General features: G+C 39.4%; 1 protein-coding gene across 1 annotated transcript in view; it reads right to left on the bottom strand.

Moving 5' to 3' along the window:
* Window positions 1-19,031, bottom strand: part of LOC128663050 (organic cation/carnitine transporter 2) — a 295,715-nt gene that overhangs the window by 112,410 nt on the left and 164,274 nt on the right. The window contains exon 4 of the mRNA XM_053717190.1: window positions 10,132-10,303. Coding sequence (XP_053573165.1) covers window positions 10,132-10,303 — 172 coding nt within the window. The remainder of the gene's footprint in view (window positions 1-10,131; window positions 10,304-19,031) is intronic.

Here is a 19,031-nt window from a genome sequence, read left to right as displayed (position 1 = left end):
AGGGCGGGCCTCATGGACTCTTGCTAATATGAAAGAAATGAATTTATCAGGTAAGTTCTTACATAAATTATGTTTTCTTTCATGTAATTAGCAAGAGTCCATGAGCTAGTGACGTATGGGATAATGACTACCCAAGATGTGGATCTTTCCACACAAGAGTCACTAGAGAGGGAGGGATAAAATAAAGACAGCCAATTCCTGCTGAAAATAATCCACACCCAAAATAAAGTTTAATGAAAAAACATAAGCAGAAGATTCAAACTGAAAACGCTGCCTGAAGTACTTTTCTACCAAAAACTGCTTCAGAAGAAGAAAATACAACAAAATGGTAGAATTTGGTAAAAGTATGCAAAGAGGACCAAGTTGCCGCTTTGCAAATCTGATCAACCGAAGCTTCATTCCTAAACGCCCAGGAAGTAGAAACTGACCTAGTAGAATGAGCTGTAATCCTATGAGGCGGAGTCTTACCCGACTCAACATAGGCAAGATGAATTAAAGATTTCAACCAAGATGCCAAAGAAATGGCAGAAGTTTTCTGGCCTTTCTAAAACCGGAAAAGATAACAAATAAACTTGAAGTCTTTCGGAAAGACTTAGTAGCTTCAACATAATATTTCAAAGCTCTAATAACATCCAAAGAATGCAACGATTTCTCCTTAGAATTCTTAGGATTAAGACATAATGAAGGAACCACAATGTCTCTACTAATGTTGTTGGAATTCACAACTTAGGTAAAAATTCAAAAGAAGTTCGCAACACCGCCTTATCCTGATGAAAAATCAGAAAAGGAGACTCACAAGAAAGAGCAGATAATTCAGAAACTCTTCTGGCAGAAGAGATGGCCAAAAGGAACAAAACTTTCCAAGAAAGTAATTTAATATCCAATGAATGCATAGGTTCAAATGGAGGAGCTTGAAGAGCCCCCAGAACCAAATTCAAACTCCAAGGAGGAGAAATTGACTTAATGACAGGCTTTATACTAACCAAAGCTTGTACAAAACAATGAATATCAGGAAGAATAGCAATCTGTCTGTGAAAAAGAACAGAAAGAGCAGAGATTTGACCTTTCAAGGAACTTGCGGACAAACCCTTATCTAAACCATCCTGAAGAAACTGTAATATTCTCGGTATTCTAAAAGAATGCCAAGAAAAATGATGAGAAAGACACCAAGAAATATAAGTCTTCCAGACTCTATAATATATCTCTCTGGATACAGATTTACGAGCCTGTAACATAGTATTAATCACAGAGTCAGAGAAACCTCTTTGACCAAGAATCAAGCGTTCAATCTCCATACCTTTAAATTTAAGGATTTCAGATCCTGATGGAAAAAAGGACCTTGAGACAAAAGGTCTGGTCTTAACGGAAGAGTCCACGGTTGGCAAGAGGCCATCCGGACAAGATCCGCATACCAAAACCTGTGAGGCCATGCCGGAGCTACCAGCAGAACAAACGAGCATTCCTTCAGAATCTTGGAGATTACTCTTGGAAGAAGAACTAGAGGCGGAAAGATATAGGCAGGATGATACTTCCAAGGAAGTGATAATGCATCCACTGCCTCCGCCTGAGGATCCCGGGATCTGGACAGATACCTGGGAAGTTTCTTGTTTAGATGAGAAGCCATCAGATCTATTTCTGGAAGTTCCCACATTTGAACAATCTGAAGAAATACATCTGGGTGAAGAGACCATTCGCCCGGATGCAACGTTTGGCGACTGAGATAATCCGCTTTCCAATTGTCCATACCTGGGATATGAACCGCAGAGATTAGACAGGAGCTGGATTCCGCCCAAACCAAAATTCGAGATACTTCTTTCATAGCCAGAGGACTGTGAGTCCCTCCTTGATGATTGATGTATGCCACAGTTGTGACATTGTCTATCTGAAAACAAATGAACAACTCTCTCTTGAGAAGAGGCCAAGACTGAAGAGCTCTGAAAATTGCACGGAGTTCCAAAATATTGATCGGAAATCTCACCTCCTGAGATTCCCAAACCCCTTGTGCCGTCAGATACCCCCACACAGCTCCCCAACCTGTAAGACTTGCATCTGTTGAGATTATAGTCCAGGTCGGAAGAACAAAGAAGCCCCCTGAACTAAACGATGGTGATCTGTCCACCATGTCAGAGAGTGTCGTAAAATCGGTTTAAAGATATTAATTGAGATATCTTTGAGTAATCCCTGCACCATTGGGTCAGCATACAGAGCTGAAGAGGTCGCATGTGAAAACGAGCAAAGGAGATCGCATCTGATGCGGCAGTCCTAAGACCCAACATTTCCATGCATAAGGCTACCAAAGGGAATGATTGTGACTGAAGGTTTTGACAAGCTGATATCAATGTTAAACTTCTCTTGTCTGACAAGGACAGAGTCAGACACTGAATTTATCTAGAAACCTAAAAAGGTTACCCTTGTCTGAGGAATCAATGAACTGAATGGTAAATTGATCCTCCAACCATGAAATTGAAGAAACAACACAAGTCGATTCGTATGAGATTCTTCGAAAATGAGAAGACTGAGCAAGTACCAAGATATCGTCCAAATAAGGAAATACCAAAACCCTATTCTCTGATTACAGAAAAAAGGGGCACCGAGAACCTTTGAAAAAAATTCTTGGAACTGAGGCTAGGCCAAACGGTAGAGCCACAAAACTGGTAATGCTTGTCTAAAAAGAGAATCTCAGACACTAAAAGTGATCTGGATGAATCGGAATATGCAGATACACATCCTGTAAATCTATTGTAGACATATAATGCCCTTGCTAAACAAAAGGCAGGATAGTCCTACAGTAACCATCTTGAATGTTGGTATCCTAACATAACGATTCAATAATGACAGATCCGGAACTGGTCTGAAGGAATTGACCTTCTTTGGTACAAATGAAGAGATAAAATAAAACCCCAGCCCCTGTTCCAGAACTGGAACTGGCATAAATACTCCAGCCAACTCTAGATCTGAAACACATTACAGAAATGCTGAGCCTTTGCTGTGTTAACTGGGACACGGGAAAGAAAAGAATCTCTTAGCAGGAGGCCTTAACTTGAAGCCAATTCTGTACCTTTCTGAAACAATGTTTCTGAAACCAGAGATTAAGAACGGAATTGATCCAAATTTCTTTGAAGAAAACGTAATCTGCCCCATACCAGCTGAGCTGGAATAAGGGCCGCACCTTCATAGGTACCTAGGAGCTGGCTATAGGTTTCTATAAGGCTTGGATATATTCCAAACTGGAAATAGTTTCCAAACTGATACCGCTCCTGAGGATGAAGGATCAGGCTTTTGTTCCTTGTAAGGAAAGGAACTAAAATGATTATTTACCCTGGAAAGAAAGGGAAAGCAAAGATGACTTAGAAGACATGTCAGCATTCCAAGTTTAATCCATAAAGCTTCTCTAGCTAAAATAGCTAGAGACATATACCTGACATCAACTCTAATGATATCAAAAGATGGTATCACCAATAAAATTATTAGCATGTTATAGAATAATAATAATGCTATAAAATTATGATCTGTTACTTGTTGCTCTAAAGCTTCTAATCAAAAAGTTGAAGCTGCAGCAACATCCGCTAAAAATATAGCAGGTCTAAGAAGATTACCTGAACATAAGTAAGCTTTTCTTAGAAAGGATTCAATTTTCCTATCTAAAGGATCCTTAAATGAAGTACTATCTGCTGTAGGAATAGTAGTACATTAGCAGGAGTAGAGATAGCCCCATAACCTTAGGGATTTTTGTCTCAAAAAACTCTAATCTGTCAGATGGCACAGGATATAATTTGCTTAAACGTCTAGAAGGAGTAAATAAATTACCCAAATTATTCCATTCCCTGGAAATTACTTCAGAAATAGCATCAGGGAGATAAAACACTTCTGGAATAACTACAGGAGATTTAAAAACCTTATTTAAACGTTTACATTTAGAATCAAGAGGACCAGAATCCTCTATTTCTAATGCAAATAACACTTCTTTAAGTAAAGAACGAATAAATTCCATCTTGAACAAATACAAAGATTTATCAGCATCAACCTCTGAGACAGAAACCTCTGAACCAGAAGAACCATTATCAGTATCAGAATGATGATGTTCATTTCAAAATTCATCTGAAAAAAGAGAAGTTTTAAAAGACTTTTATGTATACTAGAAGGAGAAATAACAGACATAGCCTTCTTAATGGATTTAAAAAATAAAATCTCTTATGTTATCAGGAACACTCTGAAAATTAGATGTTGACGGAACAGCAACAGGTAATGTAACAGTACTAAAGGAAATTTTATCTGCATTAATAAGTTTGACATGACATGCAATACAAATAACAGCTGGAGAAACAGATACCAAAAGTTTATAGCAGATACACTTAGCTTGGTAGCTCCAGCACTGTGCAGTGACTTTCCTGAAGTAACTTCTGACTCAGTTGCAACGTGGAACATCTTGCAATATGTAAAAGAAAAAAACAACATATAAAGCAAAATTGATCAAATTCCTTAAATGACAGTTTCAGGAATGGGAAAAAATGCCAAAGAACAAGCTTCTAGCAACCAGAAGCAATAAAAAATGAGACTTAAATAATGTGGAGACAAAAGTGACGCCCATATTTTTTCGCGCCAAATAAGACGCCCACATTATTTGGCGCCTAAATGCTTTTTGGCGCCAAAAATGACGCCACATCCGGAACGCCGACATTTTTGGCGCAAAATAACGTCAAAGAATGACGCAACTTCCGGCGACACGTATGACGCCGGAAACGGAAATAGAATTTTTGCGCCAAAAAAGTCCGCGCCAAGAATGACGCAATAAAATGAAGCATTTTCAGCCCCCGCGAGCCTAACAGCCCACAGGGAAAAAGTCAAATTTTAAGGTAAAAAATGTTAAATTAAAATGCATTATCCCAAATATGAAACTGACTGTCTGAAAAATAAGAAAAGTTGAACATTCTGAGTCAAGGCAAATAAATGTTTGAATACATATATTTAGAACTTTATAAACAAAGTGCCCAACCATAGCTAGGAGTGTCACAGAAAATAAGACTTACTTACCCCAGGACACTCATCTACATATAGCAGATAGCCAAACCAGTACTGAAACGAGAATCAGCAGAGGTAATGGTATATATAAGAGTATATCGTCGATCTGAAAAGGGAGGTAAGAGATGAATCTCTACGACCGATAACAGAGAACCTATGAAATAGACCCCTTAGAAGGAGATCACTGCATTCAAATAGGCAATACTCTCCTCACATCCCTCTGACATTCACTGCACGCTGAGAGGAAAACCGGGCTCCAACTTGCTGCGGAGCGCATATCAACGTAGAATCTAGCACAAACTTACTTCACCACCTCCATCGGAGGCAAAGTTTGTAAAACTGAATTGTGGGTGTGGTGAGGGGTGTATTTATAGGCATTTTAAGGTTTGGGAAACTTTGCCCCTCCTGGTAGGAATGTATATCCCATACGTCACTAGCTCATGGACTCTTGCTAATTACATGAAAGAAATATACTCACAAGTGAGGCAGCATCAAATGTGCTAAGTGGCGCAGGCTGAGATCTTAACAGTTTCCCAGCAAACTGATCCTTGAGAGGATGTAGTGGCCTAGGTGTGCCAGGGATCGATCCAATAAAGCTCAGGCTTCCATGTTGTTAAGCATAATTTTTATTAAAACCAATATTAGAAACCATTGGGTATGTACATTGCCCAAAGTGATTAAAATGGGAAACGTAACAGATTACAACGCGTTTCTCAGCTTGAACCTAGCTGTTTCATCAGGCATCTGATATGCTATCGGGTAACTGCTCACCTGTATTAAGCAAGTTTTACTTAAAGGGACACTCAAGTCAAAATTAAACTTCATTATTCAGATAGAGCATGCAATTTAAAACAACTTTCCAATTTACTTCCATTAACAAAATGTGCACAGTCTTTCTATATTTACACTTTTTGTCTCACTAGCTCCTACTGAGCATGTGCAAGAATTCACAGCATATACGTATATGCATTTGTGATTGGCTGATGGCTGTCACATGATATAGGGGGAGTGGAAATAAACATAACTTTGCAATTTATTTTAAAAAGATCTACTACTCATTTGAAGTTCAGACTAAGTGCTATTGCATTGTCTACTTATCATGCATTTGCTGATTATGCAAATCTACTGTATTGACTGGTCCTTTAATAGTTTCCATTGATGTGATAAAGTGTGGAAACATAAAAAATATAATTTAATTTTAATGGAGATAAATGTTTTTATCACCAGTTTCCACAATTTACCACCTCAATGGAATCAAGTCCTATGTCTGTTAGTGAGAATGGAGCCAAAGGACCACTGCCAGCTGAAGAGGAGATCTCTTGCACTAAGGATGCTAAGGCAGATAGAGGCCTATGAGTGACCAGGGGTTTGCTTTATTACCAGGTGTACACCAAGGAGCTAGGCTCAGTCATACCTCAAATTGGGTTTAATTTCAAAATTACATTTTTTTTAAAAAATTCCCAGTATTCTTCTATAATTAAATGTACTTGTTTCCATGGTATTCTTTGCTGACATAGGTAGTGTGCACTTCTTGAAAGTATTGTAAGAATGCTTTTAAGCACTAGATGGCAGCAGTTCATATGATTATTAAAAGCATTCTTGTAAAAATCCTGTTATAGAGTACTCCAGACACTTGCACGCTCCTGCGTTTACCTAGCTAATTTTCAACAAACAATACCTAGTAAAATGGATAATTTAGTAAATTGTTACTTTTTTTTTAATGTATACTCAAGCTGAAACATGAAAGAAAAAGTTTGGGTTTTTGAAGTCCATTTAAATGGACTCTAAACAACTTGTATTTACAAGACCTTTCTATTGCCATGCTATAGAACACATCGACTGTAAATATTTATCTTGTTTGATGCTATTGTTTTTCAATAGCATGTTCCTCGGGTTATGAAAAGTGCATACAAGGTTTTGTCAGTACAAGCCATAAGTGTCGGAATGAGAGCAATGTAAATAACAGAGAGTAAATAGGTTCTCTGTTGCAGGAATTGTAAATTACAAAGAAATAAATACATTTTATAAATGAGAGGATAAAGCATTGTAAAGGCATCCAATACAAAATCTGGAAAAACAGTGTCAAAATGCTTAGTTTCTTTGAAGTTCGAAAGCAGAATTTGCATTAAGATACATTATACACTCTAGCTACATGGTTTCTGCAATGTATTAAACCGAATGTAAAATATTTATATACATTTGCTCATTTCTAGCTGTACAACATTACTGATTATGTTTTATCTTTAAATCAACACAAGTGTTAGATTCACACACTATTTAAATTCCACAGGACAAATCAGCTAAAATTAGATCTAGTAAACTGGCCTTAAAAAAAAAAAAAAAAAGATTCCATGAATGCAATGCACAACATACACCTGCTGTGTTAAAGGGACACTGAACCCAAATGTTTTCTTTCATGATTCAGATAGAGCATGCAAATTTTTAGCAACTTTTGAATTTACTCCTATTATAATTTTTCTTCATTCTTTTGCTATCTTTATTTGAAAAGCAAGAATGTAAGTTTAGAAGCCGGCCCATTTTTGGTTCACAACCTGGGTTGTCCTTGCTGATTGAACAGCACCAATAAAAAGGTGCTGTCCAGGGTCTGAACCAAAAATTGGCTTGCTCCTTAGCTTAGAAGCCTTCTTTTTCAAATAAAGATAGCATGAGAACAAAGAAAAATTGATAGTAGGAGTAAATTAAAAAGTTGCTTAAAATTGCATGCTCTATCTGAATTGTGAAAGAAAAAATTTGGGTTTAAAGTAATAGTGCCACTTAAAGGGACAGTCAACACCAAAATTGTTATTGTTTAAAAAGATAGATAACACCTTTACTACCCATTCCCCAGCTTTGCACAACCAACATTGTTATATTAATATACTTTATAACCTTTAAACCTCTTATCACATGCTTTTTTATTAGCGTTTTACAACAAGAGACTGCTAATTCATGTGAGCCATATAGATCACATTGTGCTCACCCCATGGGTTGTGGATGACTGCACTAACGAGCTAAAATGCAATTTAATGGATTAATAAATAGCCATTTGATTAGGGGGCTGTCAAAAGGGGTTTAGATACAAGGTAATTACAGAGGTTAAACGTATATTAATATAACTGTTAGCTGTGCAAAACTGGGGAATGTCTATCTTTTTAAACAATACACATTTTGGAGTCGACTGTCCCTTAAAGGATTACTTTCTGTTATCATTTTTAAGCTAAACAACTAACATATTAAAGTTAATAAACATTAATTAAAACCTACTGACCTATATTTTCTCCAAAACAAAGTTTCATAACGTTCTAAAAGTTATATCTTTTATTCGCTGATGATGTCACGTTATCCTGCCCACTATTTTCAGCACTGCGTGTTCAAAATACTTAAACCAATAACTTTGTGTTTAAAGCGCCATTTTGAAACCTAGGTATTGTAAGCGGATTGGTACAGAGCAAAGGATACCCCCGGAGTGGGTTTGGAAAACAATTAAATTTGCAGACAAGATTTCTGATATACGGTAGAGATATGTTAATGAAATGCTATTGATAAAAAGCGTATTTGGGGTAGTTAGTTAGTAACAGGCATAGAAAATATTTACTTACAGTGGCCCTTTAAAGCATGCTGCAGAAGCTAATGATATGAGTACAGAAAAGTAATTGTTCAGCAAAGTAATTATTAAAGGGATGTTAAACAGTATGCTTCATTCTTATAAGACACAGCTTAGTGTTTTTTTTATTACACTTAATAGAAATAATTGCAATATGTATTATTCATCTATTTAAATACATTTTACACCCACCCCCATATGTGTGTAGTGTCCTTTACTTCCTGTCACAGCCTTACAATGAGGAGGGGCATATTCGAAGATCCCCAAATCTGCAGGATATTTGACAAGCGCTGATTGGAATTCCTAAATCTCACAATAACACACAATAACTGCGCATGTAACAGCCAATCAGCGCTTGTCAAATATCCTGCTGAGTGAAATATGTGAAAATGCAGAGGAGGGGGCCTCTGCAGGAAGGTTTATCTTAGCCTGATATCATAAAACTTCTAGGCTGGTTACTATTAAGTGAAAGATGTTAGCCCCCATATCACACTGGGGGCAGGGTTACAATAAGAATTTCATTATGCGTTCATTATGCAAGAAAACAAGTAAGTTGTTTGCTGTTTTTGTGTGTTTTTTTACACAATCTGTTTCTTTTTACGTTTACTTTGATTTAACATACTTTCTTTTACAGCAAAAGCACTGTTTAATATCTCTTTAAAGAAACAAGTATTATATCTACTTTGTTGTAGCACTGAAGGCATTATAAAGATCCTTAAAGGGATATAAATCAGTGTTTCATTGTTCTAATGATTGTTCATCATTTTAAAAGTATTTTACCTTTAATTTTTGTTTAACTTCCTTTGTGCAGTGTTCATTACTTCTGATCACAGCTCTACAACAAGGCATACCTAGCTTGATGTCAACATAAGCTTGTTTACTATTCAGTGAATACTAGAGAAACAGGCAGTCTGTTTTGCCCATGCTCAGAAGAGGCAGAGTACAACTGTCAGCTCCCCCATTAACCTAAGGGTGGTGGCTACACTGAGAAATTCTTTCTGCTCATTTTGCAAAAATACAAGTAAGCGGTTTGCTGGGTTTTTTTTTTTTACACAATCTGTTTATTTTAATGCTTTGATTTAGCATATTTGTTTGCACTAAAGGAGCAATGAATCATATCCATTTAAAAAGAATAGCATTTTTAGCAAGATACAAACGTTATGCAATGTATGTATGTAATCTCTTCTCAACTTAGGGTCTTATATTGAAAAGCTTGCCGGTATGGAGAGAAATCATGCAAAATATTTGGACTTTTTTAGACCTTATATTGTAATGTAGGTGTCTCTCCTTCACATCAAGAGTCCTGTATAGTGAGATAAATAGCTTTTAAATGAAAATTTGTGTTTCTAACACTTTTTTTTTTAGGGACCACTCCATGTTGACAAGATGTCTTAGATCATCTCACCTGATTGGAGAGTTGTTGAATATCAGGCCCTTATAAATAGAATACAAATTACAATACAAAGACATAAGACAGCAGTTCAGTTAACACATAATGCAAAACTCACCACCACAGCGGTATGCAGAATATCCCTGGGATTGTAAGCGTCAGAAGCAGTATCCGCCAACCTCTGATGAAGTACGCAAACAGCGGCAGCAGCATGTAGCCAATGGCATAAAATATGCAAACACCCAACGTGGAGAACAGAATACGAACAGACTTCCCAAGGATTTCAGCACCTGTTCATGGAGGCATATAGAAAAATTATACACATCTCGCACAGTGAAAATCTATAAACACAGATTAGATTGCTTTTTAACAAGGGTGTCCAACATAAAGCCCTCCATTTGGTTTTATCTGGCTAGGTCTGTGGCACTGTTTGCAAACAAAAAAGTAAAGGGAATTGATGGTTTCAGTAAACAGTTCATGTTTATATAAAAAAAAAAGTTTAAAAGGGCTTTAATAGTCGAAAAATCACATGATCTAATCCATTAGAGAATGTAATTTTTCTGCTATTATGGCCCTTTAACTTAAAGTGAATGTAAATTTTGATGCTAAAATGCCCGGTTTTAAAAAATTCGATTAAAAACAGGGGCACTTTAATTCATCAAAAACAGAATTTATGTTTACCTGATAAATTTCTTTCTCCAACGGTGTGTCCGGTCCACGGCGTCATCCTTACTTGTGGGATATTCTCTTCCCCAACAGGAAATGGCAAAGAGCCCAGCAAAGCTGGTCACATGATCCCTCCTAGGCTCCGCCTACCCCAGTCATTCGACCGACGTTAAGGAGGAATATTTGCATAGGAGAAACCATATGGTACCGTGGTGACTGTAGTTAAAGAAAATAAAATATCAGACCTGATTAAAAAAACCAGGGCGGGCCGTGGACCGGACACACCGTTGGAGAAAGAAATTTATCAGGTAAACATAAATTCTGTTTTCTCCAACATAGGTGTGTCCGGTCCACGGCGTCATCCTTACTTGTGGGAACCAATACCAAAGCTTTAGGACACGGATGAAGGGAGGGAGCAAATCAGGTCACCTAAATGGAAGGCACCACGGCTTGCAAAACCTTTCTCCCAAAAATAGCCTCAGAAGAAGCAAAAGTATCAAACTTGTAAAATTTGGTAAAAGTGTGCAGTGAAGACCAAGTCGCTGCCCTACATATCTGATCAACAGAAGCCTCGTTCTTGAAGGCCCATGTGGAAGCCACAGCCCTAGTGGAATGAGCTGTGATTCTTTCGGGAGGCTGCCGTCCGGCAGTCTCGTAAGCCAATCTGATGATGCTTTTAATCCAAAAAGAGAGAGAGGTAGAAGTTGCTTTTTGACCTCTCCTTTTTCCTGAATAAACAACAAACAAAGAAGATGTTTGTCTAAAATCCTTTGTAGCATCTAAATAGAATTTTAGAGCGCGAACAACATCCAAATTGTGCAACAAACGTTCCTTCTTTGAAACTGGTTTTCGGACACAGAGAAGGTACGATAATCTCCTGGTTAATGTTTTTGTTAGAAACAACTTTTGGAAGAAAACCAGGTTTAGTACGTAAAACCACCTTATCTGCATGGAACACCAGATAAGGAGGAGAACACTGCAGAGCAGATAATTCTGAGACTCTTCTAGCAGAAGAAATCGCAACTAAAAACAAAACTTTCCAAGATAATAACTTAATATCAACGGAATGTAAGGGTTCAAACGGAACCCCCTGAAGAACTGAAAGAACTAAATTGAGACTCCAAGGAGGAGTCAAAGGTTTGTAAACAGGCTTGATTCTAACCAGAGCCTGAACAAAAGGCTTGAACATCTGGCACAGCAGCCAGCTTTTTTGTGAAGTAATACCGACAAGGCAGAAATCTGTCCCTTCAGGGAACTTGCAGATAATCCTTTTTCCAATCCTTCTTGAAGGAAGGATAGGATCCTAGGAATCTTAACCTTGTCCCAAGGGAATCCTTTAGATTCACACCAACAGATATATTTTTTCCAAATTTTGTGGTAAATCTTTCTAGTCACAGGCTTTCTGGCCTGAACAAGAGTATCGATAACAGAATCTGAGAATCCTCGCTTCGATAAAATCAAGCGTTCAATCTCCAAGCAGTCAGCTGGAGTGAAACCAGATTCGGATGTTCGAACGGACCCTGAACAAGAAGGTCTCGTCTCAAAGGTAGCTTCCAAGGTGGAGCCGATGACATATTCACCAGATCTGCATACCAAGTCCTGCGTGGCCACGCAGGAGCTATCAAGATCACCGACGCCCTCTCCTGCTTGATCCTGGCTATCAGCCTGGGGATGAGAGGAAAGGGCGGGAACACATAAGCTAGTTTGAAGGTCCAAGGTGCTACTAGTGCATCCACTAGAGCCGCCTTGGGATCCCTGGATCTGGCCCCGTAGCAAGGAACTTTGAAGTTCTGACGAGAGGCCATCAGATCCATGTCTGGAATGCCCCACAGCTGAGTGACTTGGGCAAAGATTTCCGGATGGAGTTCCCACTCCCCCGGATGCAATGTCTGACGACTCAGAAAATCCGCTTCCCAATTTTCCACTCCTGGGATGTGGATAGCAGACAGGTGGCAGGAGTGAGACTCCGCCCATAGAATGATTTTGGTCACTTCTTCCATCGCTAGGGAACTCCTTGTTCCCCCCTGATGGTTGATGTACGCAACAGTTGTCATGTTGTCTGATTGAAACCGTATGAACTTGGCCCTCGCTAGCTGAGGCCAAGCCTTGAGAGCATTGAATATCGCTCTCAGTTCCAGAATATTTATCGGTAGAAGAGATTCTTCCCGAGACCAAAGACCCTGAGCTTTCAGGGATCCCCAGACCGCGCCCCAGCCCTATCAGACTGGCGTCGGTCGTGACAATGACCCACTCTGGTCTGCGGAATGTCATCCCTTGTGACAGGTTGTCCAGGGACAGCCACCAACGGAGTGAGTCTCTGGTCCTCTGATTTACTTGTATCTTCGGAGATAAGTCTGTATAGTCCCCATTCCACTGACTGAGCATGCACAGTTGTAATGGTCTTAGATGAATGCGCGCAAAAGGAACCTATGTCCATTCGCCGCTACCATCAACCCGATCACTTCCATGCACTGAGCTATGGAAGGAAGAGGAACGGAATGAAGTATCCGACAAGAGTCTAGAAGCTTTGTTTTTCTGGCCTCTGTTAGAAAGATCCTCATTTCTAAGGAGTCTATAATTGTTCCCAAGAAGGGAACCCTTGTTGACGGGGATAGAGAACTCTTTTCCACGTTCACTTTCCAGCCGTGAGATCTGAGAAAGGCCAGGACAATGTCCGTGTGAGCCTTTGCTTGAGGAAGGGACGACGCTTGAATCAGAATGTCGTCCAAGTAAGGTACTACAGCAATGCCCCTTGGTCTTAGCACAGCTAGAAGGGACCCTAGTACCTTTGTGAAAATCCTTGGAGCAGTGGCTAATCCGAAAGGAAGCGCCACGAACTGGTAATGCTTGTCCAGGAATGCGAACCTTAGGAACCGATGATGTTCCTTGTGGATAGGAATATGTAGATACGCATCCTTTAAATCCACCGTGGTCATGAATTGACCTTCCTGGATGGAAGGAAGGAATAGTTCGAATGGTTTCCATCTTGAACGATGGACCTTGAGAAACTTGTTTAAGATCTTGAGATCTAAGATTGGTCTGAACGTTCCCTCTTTTTTGGGAACTATGAACAGATTGGAGTAGAACCCCATCCCTTGTTCTCTTAATGGAACAGGATGAATCACTCCCATTTTTAACAGGTCTTCTACACAATGTAAGAATGCCTGTCTTTTTATGTGGTCTGAAGACAACTGAGACCTGTGGAACCTCCCCCTTGGGGGAAGTCCCTTGAATTCCAGAAGATAACCCTTGGGAGACTATTTCTAGCGCCCAAGGATCCAGAACATCTCTTGTCCCAAGCCTGAGCGAAGAGAGAGAGTCTGCCCCCCACCAGATCCGGTCCCGGATCGGGGGCCAACATTTCATGCTGTCTTGGTAGCAGCGGCAGGTTTCTTGGCCTGCTTTCCCTTGTTCCAGCCTTGCATTGGTCTCCAAGCTGGCTTGGCTTGAGAAGTATTACCCTCTTGCTTAGAGGACGTAGCACCTTGGGCTGGTCCGTTTCTACGAAAGGGACGAAAATTAGGTCTATTTTTTGCCTTGAAAGGCCGATCCTGAGGAAGGGCGTGGCCCTTACCCCCAGTGATATCAGAGATAATCTCTTTCAAGTCAGGACCAAACAGCGTTTTCCCCTTGAAAGGAATGTTAAGTAGCTTGTTCTTGGAAGACGCATCAGCCGACCAAGATTTCAACCAAAGCGCTCTGCGCGCCACAATAGCAAACCCAGAGTTCTTAGCCGCTAACCTAGCCAATTGCAAAGTGGCGTCTAGAGTGAAAGAATTAGCCAATTTGAGAGCATTGATTCTGTCCATAATCTCCTCATAAGGAGGAGAGTCACTATCGACGCCCTTAAGCAGCTCATCGAACCAGAAACATGCGGCTGTAGCGACAGGGACAATGCATGAAATTGGTTGTAGAAGGTAACCCTGCTGAACAAACATCTTTTTAAGCAAACCTTCTAATTTTTTATCCATAGGATCTTTGAAAGCACAACTATCCTCTATGGGTATAGTGGTGCGTTTGTTTAAAGTGGAAACCGCTCCCTCGACCTTGGGGACTGTCTGCCATAAGTCCTTTCTGGGGTCGACCATAGGAAACAATTTTTTAAATATGGGGGGAGGGACGAAAGGAATACCTGGCCTCTCCCATTCTTTATTAACAATGTCCGCCACCCGCTTGGGTATAGGAAAAGCTTCTGGGAGCCCCGGCACCTCTAGGAACTTGTCCATTTTACATAGTTTCTCTGGGATGACCAACTTGTCACAATCATCCAGAGTGGATAATACCTCCTTAAGCAGAATGCGGAGATGTTCCAACTTAAATGTAAATGCAATCACATCAGGTTCAGCCTGTTGAGAAATGTTCCCTGAATCAGTAATTTCTCCCTCAGACAAAACCTCCCTGGCCCCCTCAGACTGGGTTAGGGGCCCTTCAGAGATATTAATATCAGCGTCGTCATGCTCTTCAGTAACTAAAACAGAGCAGCCACGCTTACGCTGACAAGGGTTCATTTTGGCTAAAATGTTTTTGACAGAATTATCCATTACAGCCGTTAATTGTTGCATAGTAAGGAGTATTGGCGCGCTAGATGTACTAGGGGCCTCCTGAGTGGGCAAGACTCGTGTAGACGAAGGAGGGAATGATGCAGTACCATGCTTACTCCCCTCACTTGAGGAATCATCTTGGGCATCATTGTCATTATCACATAAATCACATTTATTTAAATGAATAGGAATTCTGGCTTCCCCACATTCAGAACACAGTCTATCTGGTAGTTCAGACATGTTAAACAGGCATAAACTTGATCAGAAAGTACAAAAAACGTTTTAAAATAAAACCGTTACTGTCACTTTAAATTTTAAACTGAACACACTTTATTACTGCAATTGCGAAAAAACATGAAGGAATTGTTCAAAATTCACCAAATTTTCACCACAGCGTCTTAAAGCTTTGAAAATATTGCACACCAATTTTGGAAGCTTTAACCCTTAAAATAACGGAACCGGAGCCGTTTTAAGCTTTAAACCCCTTTACAGTCCCTGGTATCTGCTTTGCTGAGACCCAACCAAACCCAAAGGGGAATACGATACCAAATGACGCCTTCAGAAGTCTTTTATAAGTATCAGAGCTCCTCTCACATGCGACTGCATGCCATGCCTCTCAAAAACAAGTGCGCAACACCGGCGCGAAAATGAGACTCTGCCTATGCTTTGGGAAAGCCCCTAAAGAATAAGGTGTCTAAAACAGTGCCTGCCGATATTATTATATCAAAATACCCAGATAAAATGATTCCTCAAGGCTAAATATGTGTTAATAATCAATCGATTTAGCCCAGAAAAAGTCTACAGTTTAAATAAGCCCTTGTGAAGCCCTTATTTACAATCGTAATAAACATGGCTTACCGGATCCCATAGGGAAAATGACAGCTTCCAGCATTACATCGTCTTGTTAGAATGTGTCATACCTCAAGCAGTAAGAGACTGCACACTGTTCCCCCAACTGAAGTTAATTGCTCTCAACAGTCCTGTGTGGAACAGCCATGGATTTTAGTTACGGTTGCTAAAATCATTTTCCTCATACAAACAGAATTCTTCATCTCTTTTCTGTTTCTGAGTAAATAGTACGTACCAGCACTATTTGAAAATAACAAACTCTTGATTGAATAATGAAAAACTACAGTTAAACACTAAAAAACTCTAAGCCATCTCCGTGGAGATGTTGCCTGTACAACGGCAAAGAGAATGACTGGGGTAGGCGGAGCCTAGGAGGGATCATGTGACCAGCTTTGCTGGGCTCTTTGCCATTTCCTGTTGGGGAAGAGAATATCCCACAAGTAAGGATGACGCCGTGGACCGGACACACCTATGTTGGAGAAATTTACATTTCACATATGTTGTGAAAAAAGACTTATCTTTTAAACTTGACAGCCGCTCCAGCTTCCCCCGGTCGTCGCACGTCAGAAATGATGGATCAGTCATCCTCCAACACCCCCCCCCCCCCCCCCGGAGAATCAGTGTCTGATTCAACAACGTGATTGGAGGAAGCCGGATTCCTCATTTTAGACCCAGGAAGAGGCTTTGCGACGGGCGGAGGAAACTGGAGCGGCTTTCAAGATTAAAAGGTAAGTATTTTTTCACAACACGAGTGAAATGTAAACTTTTATGAATTTTAAAGTGCACCCGTTTTTTTAAAAAAAAAAAATCTTTTTATTAAGAATCCAATATATACATGGGTACATAATATCACAAAGAAGACAGGTTACATTCATTTAATTGTTTACATAAAAGGCAAACTTGTGACTAATAGTAATCATACTCATGTATCGTGGATTCATATTTTAACCTTTTTTACAGATATAAATCAAGCAATAACATTAGTGTCTCAATGTCAATAATGTAACAGTTAGTGTGATATCTTTAGAATTATACAGTAGATGTACGTATATATAAACGAAACCAAAGTAAATTATAATCACAACTAAGCGTTGGGCAAGAGGAAATCTAAGTCGCTAGGCTTTCAAGATATTTTTCCAATGTATTTTGCAGCTCAATAAATTGTTCTCTTTTGCCAGACAAATATGATCCACATTCTTCCAGTTCGATCAAATTTGTAAGGTTATTATGCCATAGTTTTAGGAAGGGGATTTCAGTGGATCTCCAGTTTTGAGTAACTAGAACCTTTAGGCTGTTTATCATGATTTTTAACAGTGGTCTAAAATGGGCCTGGGGTAGTTTTAGTGACTTATTTAGCAGTCACACTAAGGGATCCAGTGGAAGGATAGTTTGAAAAATACCTTCTATTTCTTCAATTATGTTTTGCCACATGGTATTTATCTGAGAGCACCACCACCACATATGACTCATATTACTCCCCACATGCCCACAACGGTTGTTTTGTGAAGCCTCAGAGTCAAATAAAAGCAATGTAATATTTTGAAACTTATCTCTCTAATGGAGTCTGATTAAGAGGCAGATTTTGTATTATGAAAAATGTTAGCAGCTGTTTGGGGTGTAATGATCACCCCCGTTCGCCCTCCCACACCTCAATGGAGCGTGGTAAGTTGGCTGGTGGTGGCTGAGTGATAATATTATAGATGTGTGAGAGACTGTGTAATAGGGGGTGTGGAGGTAAACATTTTTTCAAGGTTGGTTAGTGAACGAGACATGTTTATATAATGTTTATATAATGTTGATAGGTTGTGACATAATGGTGAACCCTTCTGTAAGAGAAACAGCTAGTGGCCCAAGTGTAACCCCTATCAGCCAACTGTGAGCACATCTGTTCATTGGTTATAAGGTGCATAATTGAGACCTCTCCATTATCAGGATAAGCCTCTTGGTTTCTAATGAGTGAAAGTAAAGAGAACTCACTATTGTGTATGACTGATGCCAGTGGGCCTGGGCAGGAAGAAAGGTAAGGGTTTATTTTAGTGGTATTATCCCACATTTTTATTGTTTCCTGGGTTATTGGGTTGCCGATCTGTCTATAAAGGATTTGATATTTTGGCTGCCAACAGATGGAAGGGAGGTTAAAGTCGAAATTTAGATTTTCTTCTAAAAAAATCTCTCTCTTATGGTCTTCATGTATTTTCCAATCGAGGATTCTTTGAAGGAATATGGACCTTCGATAGGAATCAATGTCTGGGACACCCAGTTCTCCTTGGACGGTGGAGCGTGACAGTTTATTTATCCTGGGAGCAAGCCTATTCCAAATGAATGAGCGAAAAAACTGCTGCATCTGCGAAATATAGTTATTAGAAAGGGGAATAGGGAGGGTTTGCATGATATACAACAATCGTGGGAAGACATTCATTTTAATAGAATTAATCCTATCTAGCCAGGAGAGATTTCTCCTGGCCCAGGATGAAAGATATCTTATTAAAGCGTTCCTAATCGGGACATAGTTTAGTTTGATTAATGTTTCGTGATTATCCGCAAGTTGTATTCCTAGGTATCTTAGGGATTCTTTACTCCATTTAAATGGACACACTTTAGTAATTAGGGTTTCCGTTTGATAATCAATAAAGTGCCCCTGTTTTTGATCGAATTTTTAAAAACTGGGCACTTCAGCATCAAAATTTACATTCACTTTAAAGTTTAAATGGATTTGGATAAAAACAAGAAATGCATATTTCTGTACAACTCATCCATAGAGACAGATTGCTTGCTGGTTGTTAAAGGGACAGTAAAGTCAAAAATAAACTTTAATTATTCAGATAGAAAGCGCAATTTTAAAAAAAAACTTTCCAATTTACTTCTGTTATCAAATTTGTTTTCTTCTTTTGATTTCCCTTGTTGAAAAGCATACCTAGGAAGCCCCTGGGTGCTGCCCTACTGGGAGCTAGCTGCTGATTGG

Source organism: Bombina bombina, chromosome 6 (genome assembly GCF_027579735.1).
Source record: "Bombina bombina isolate aBomBom1 chromosome 6, aBomBom1.pri, whole genome shotgun sequence".
NCBI classification, from domain to species: Eukaryota; Metazoa; Chordata; class Amphibia; order Anura; family Bombinatoridae; genus Bombina; species Bombina bombina.
Note: the sequence above shows the minus strand (reverse complement) of the source record. Positions and strands in the feature narration are given on the sequence as shown.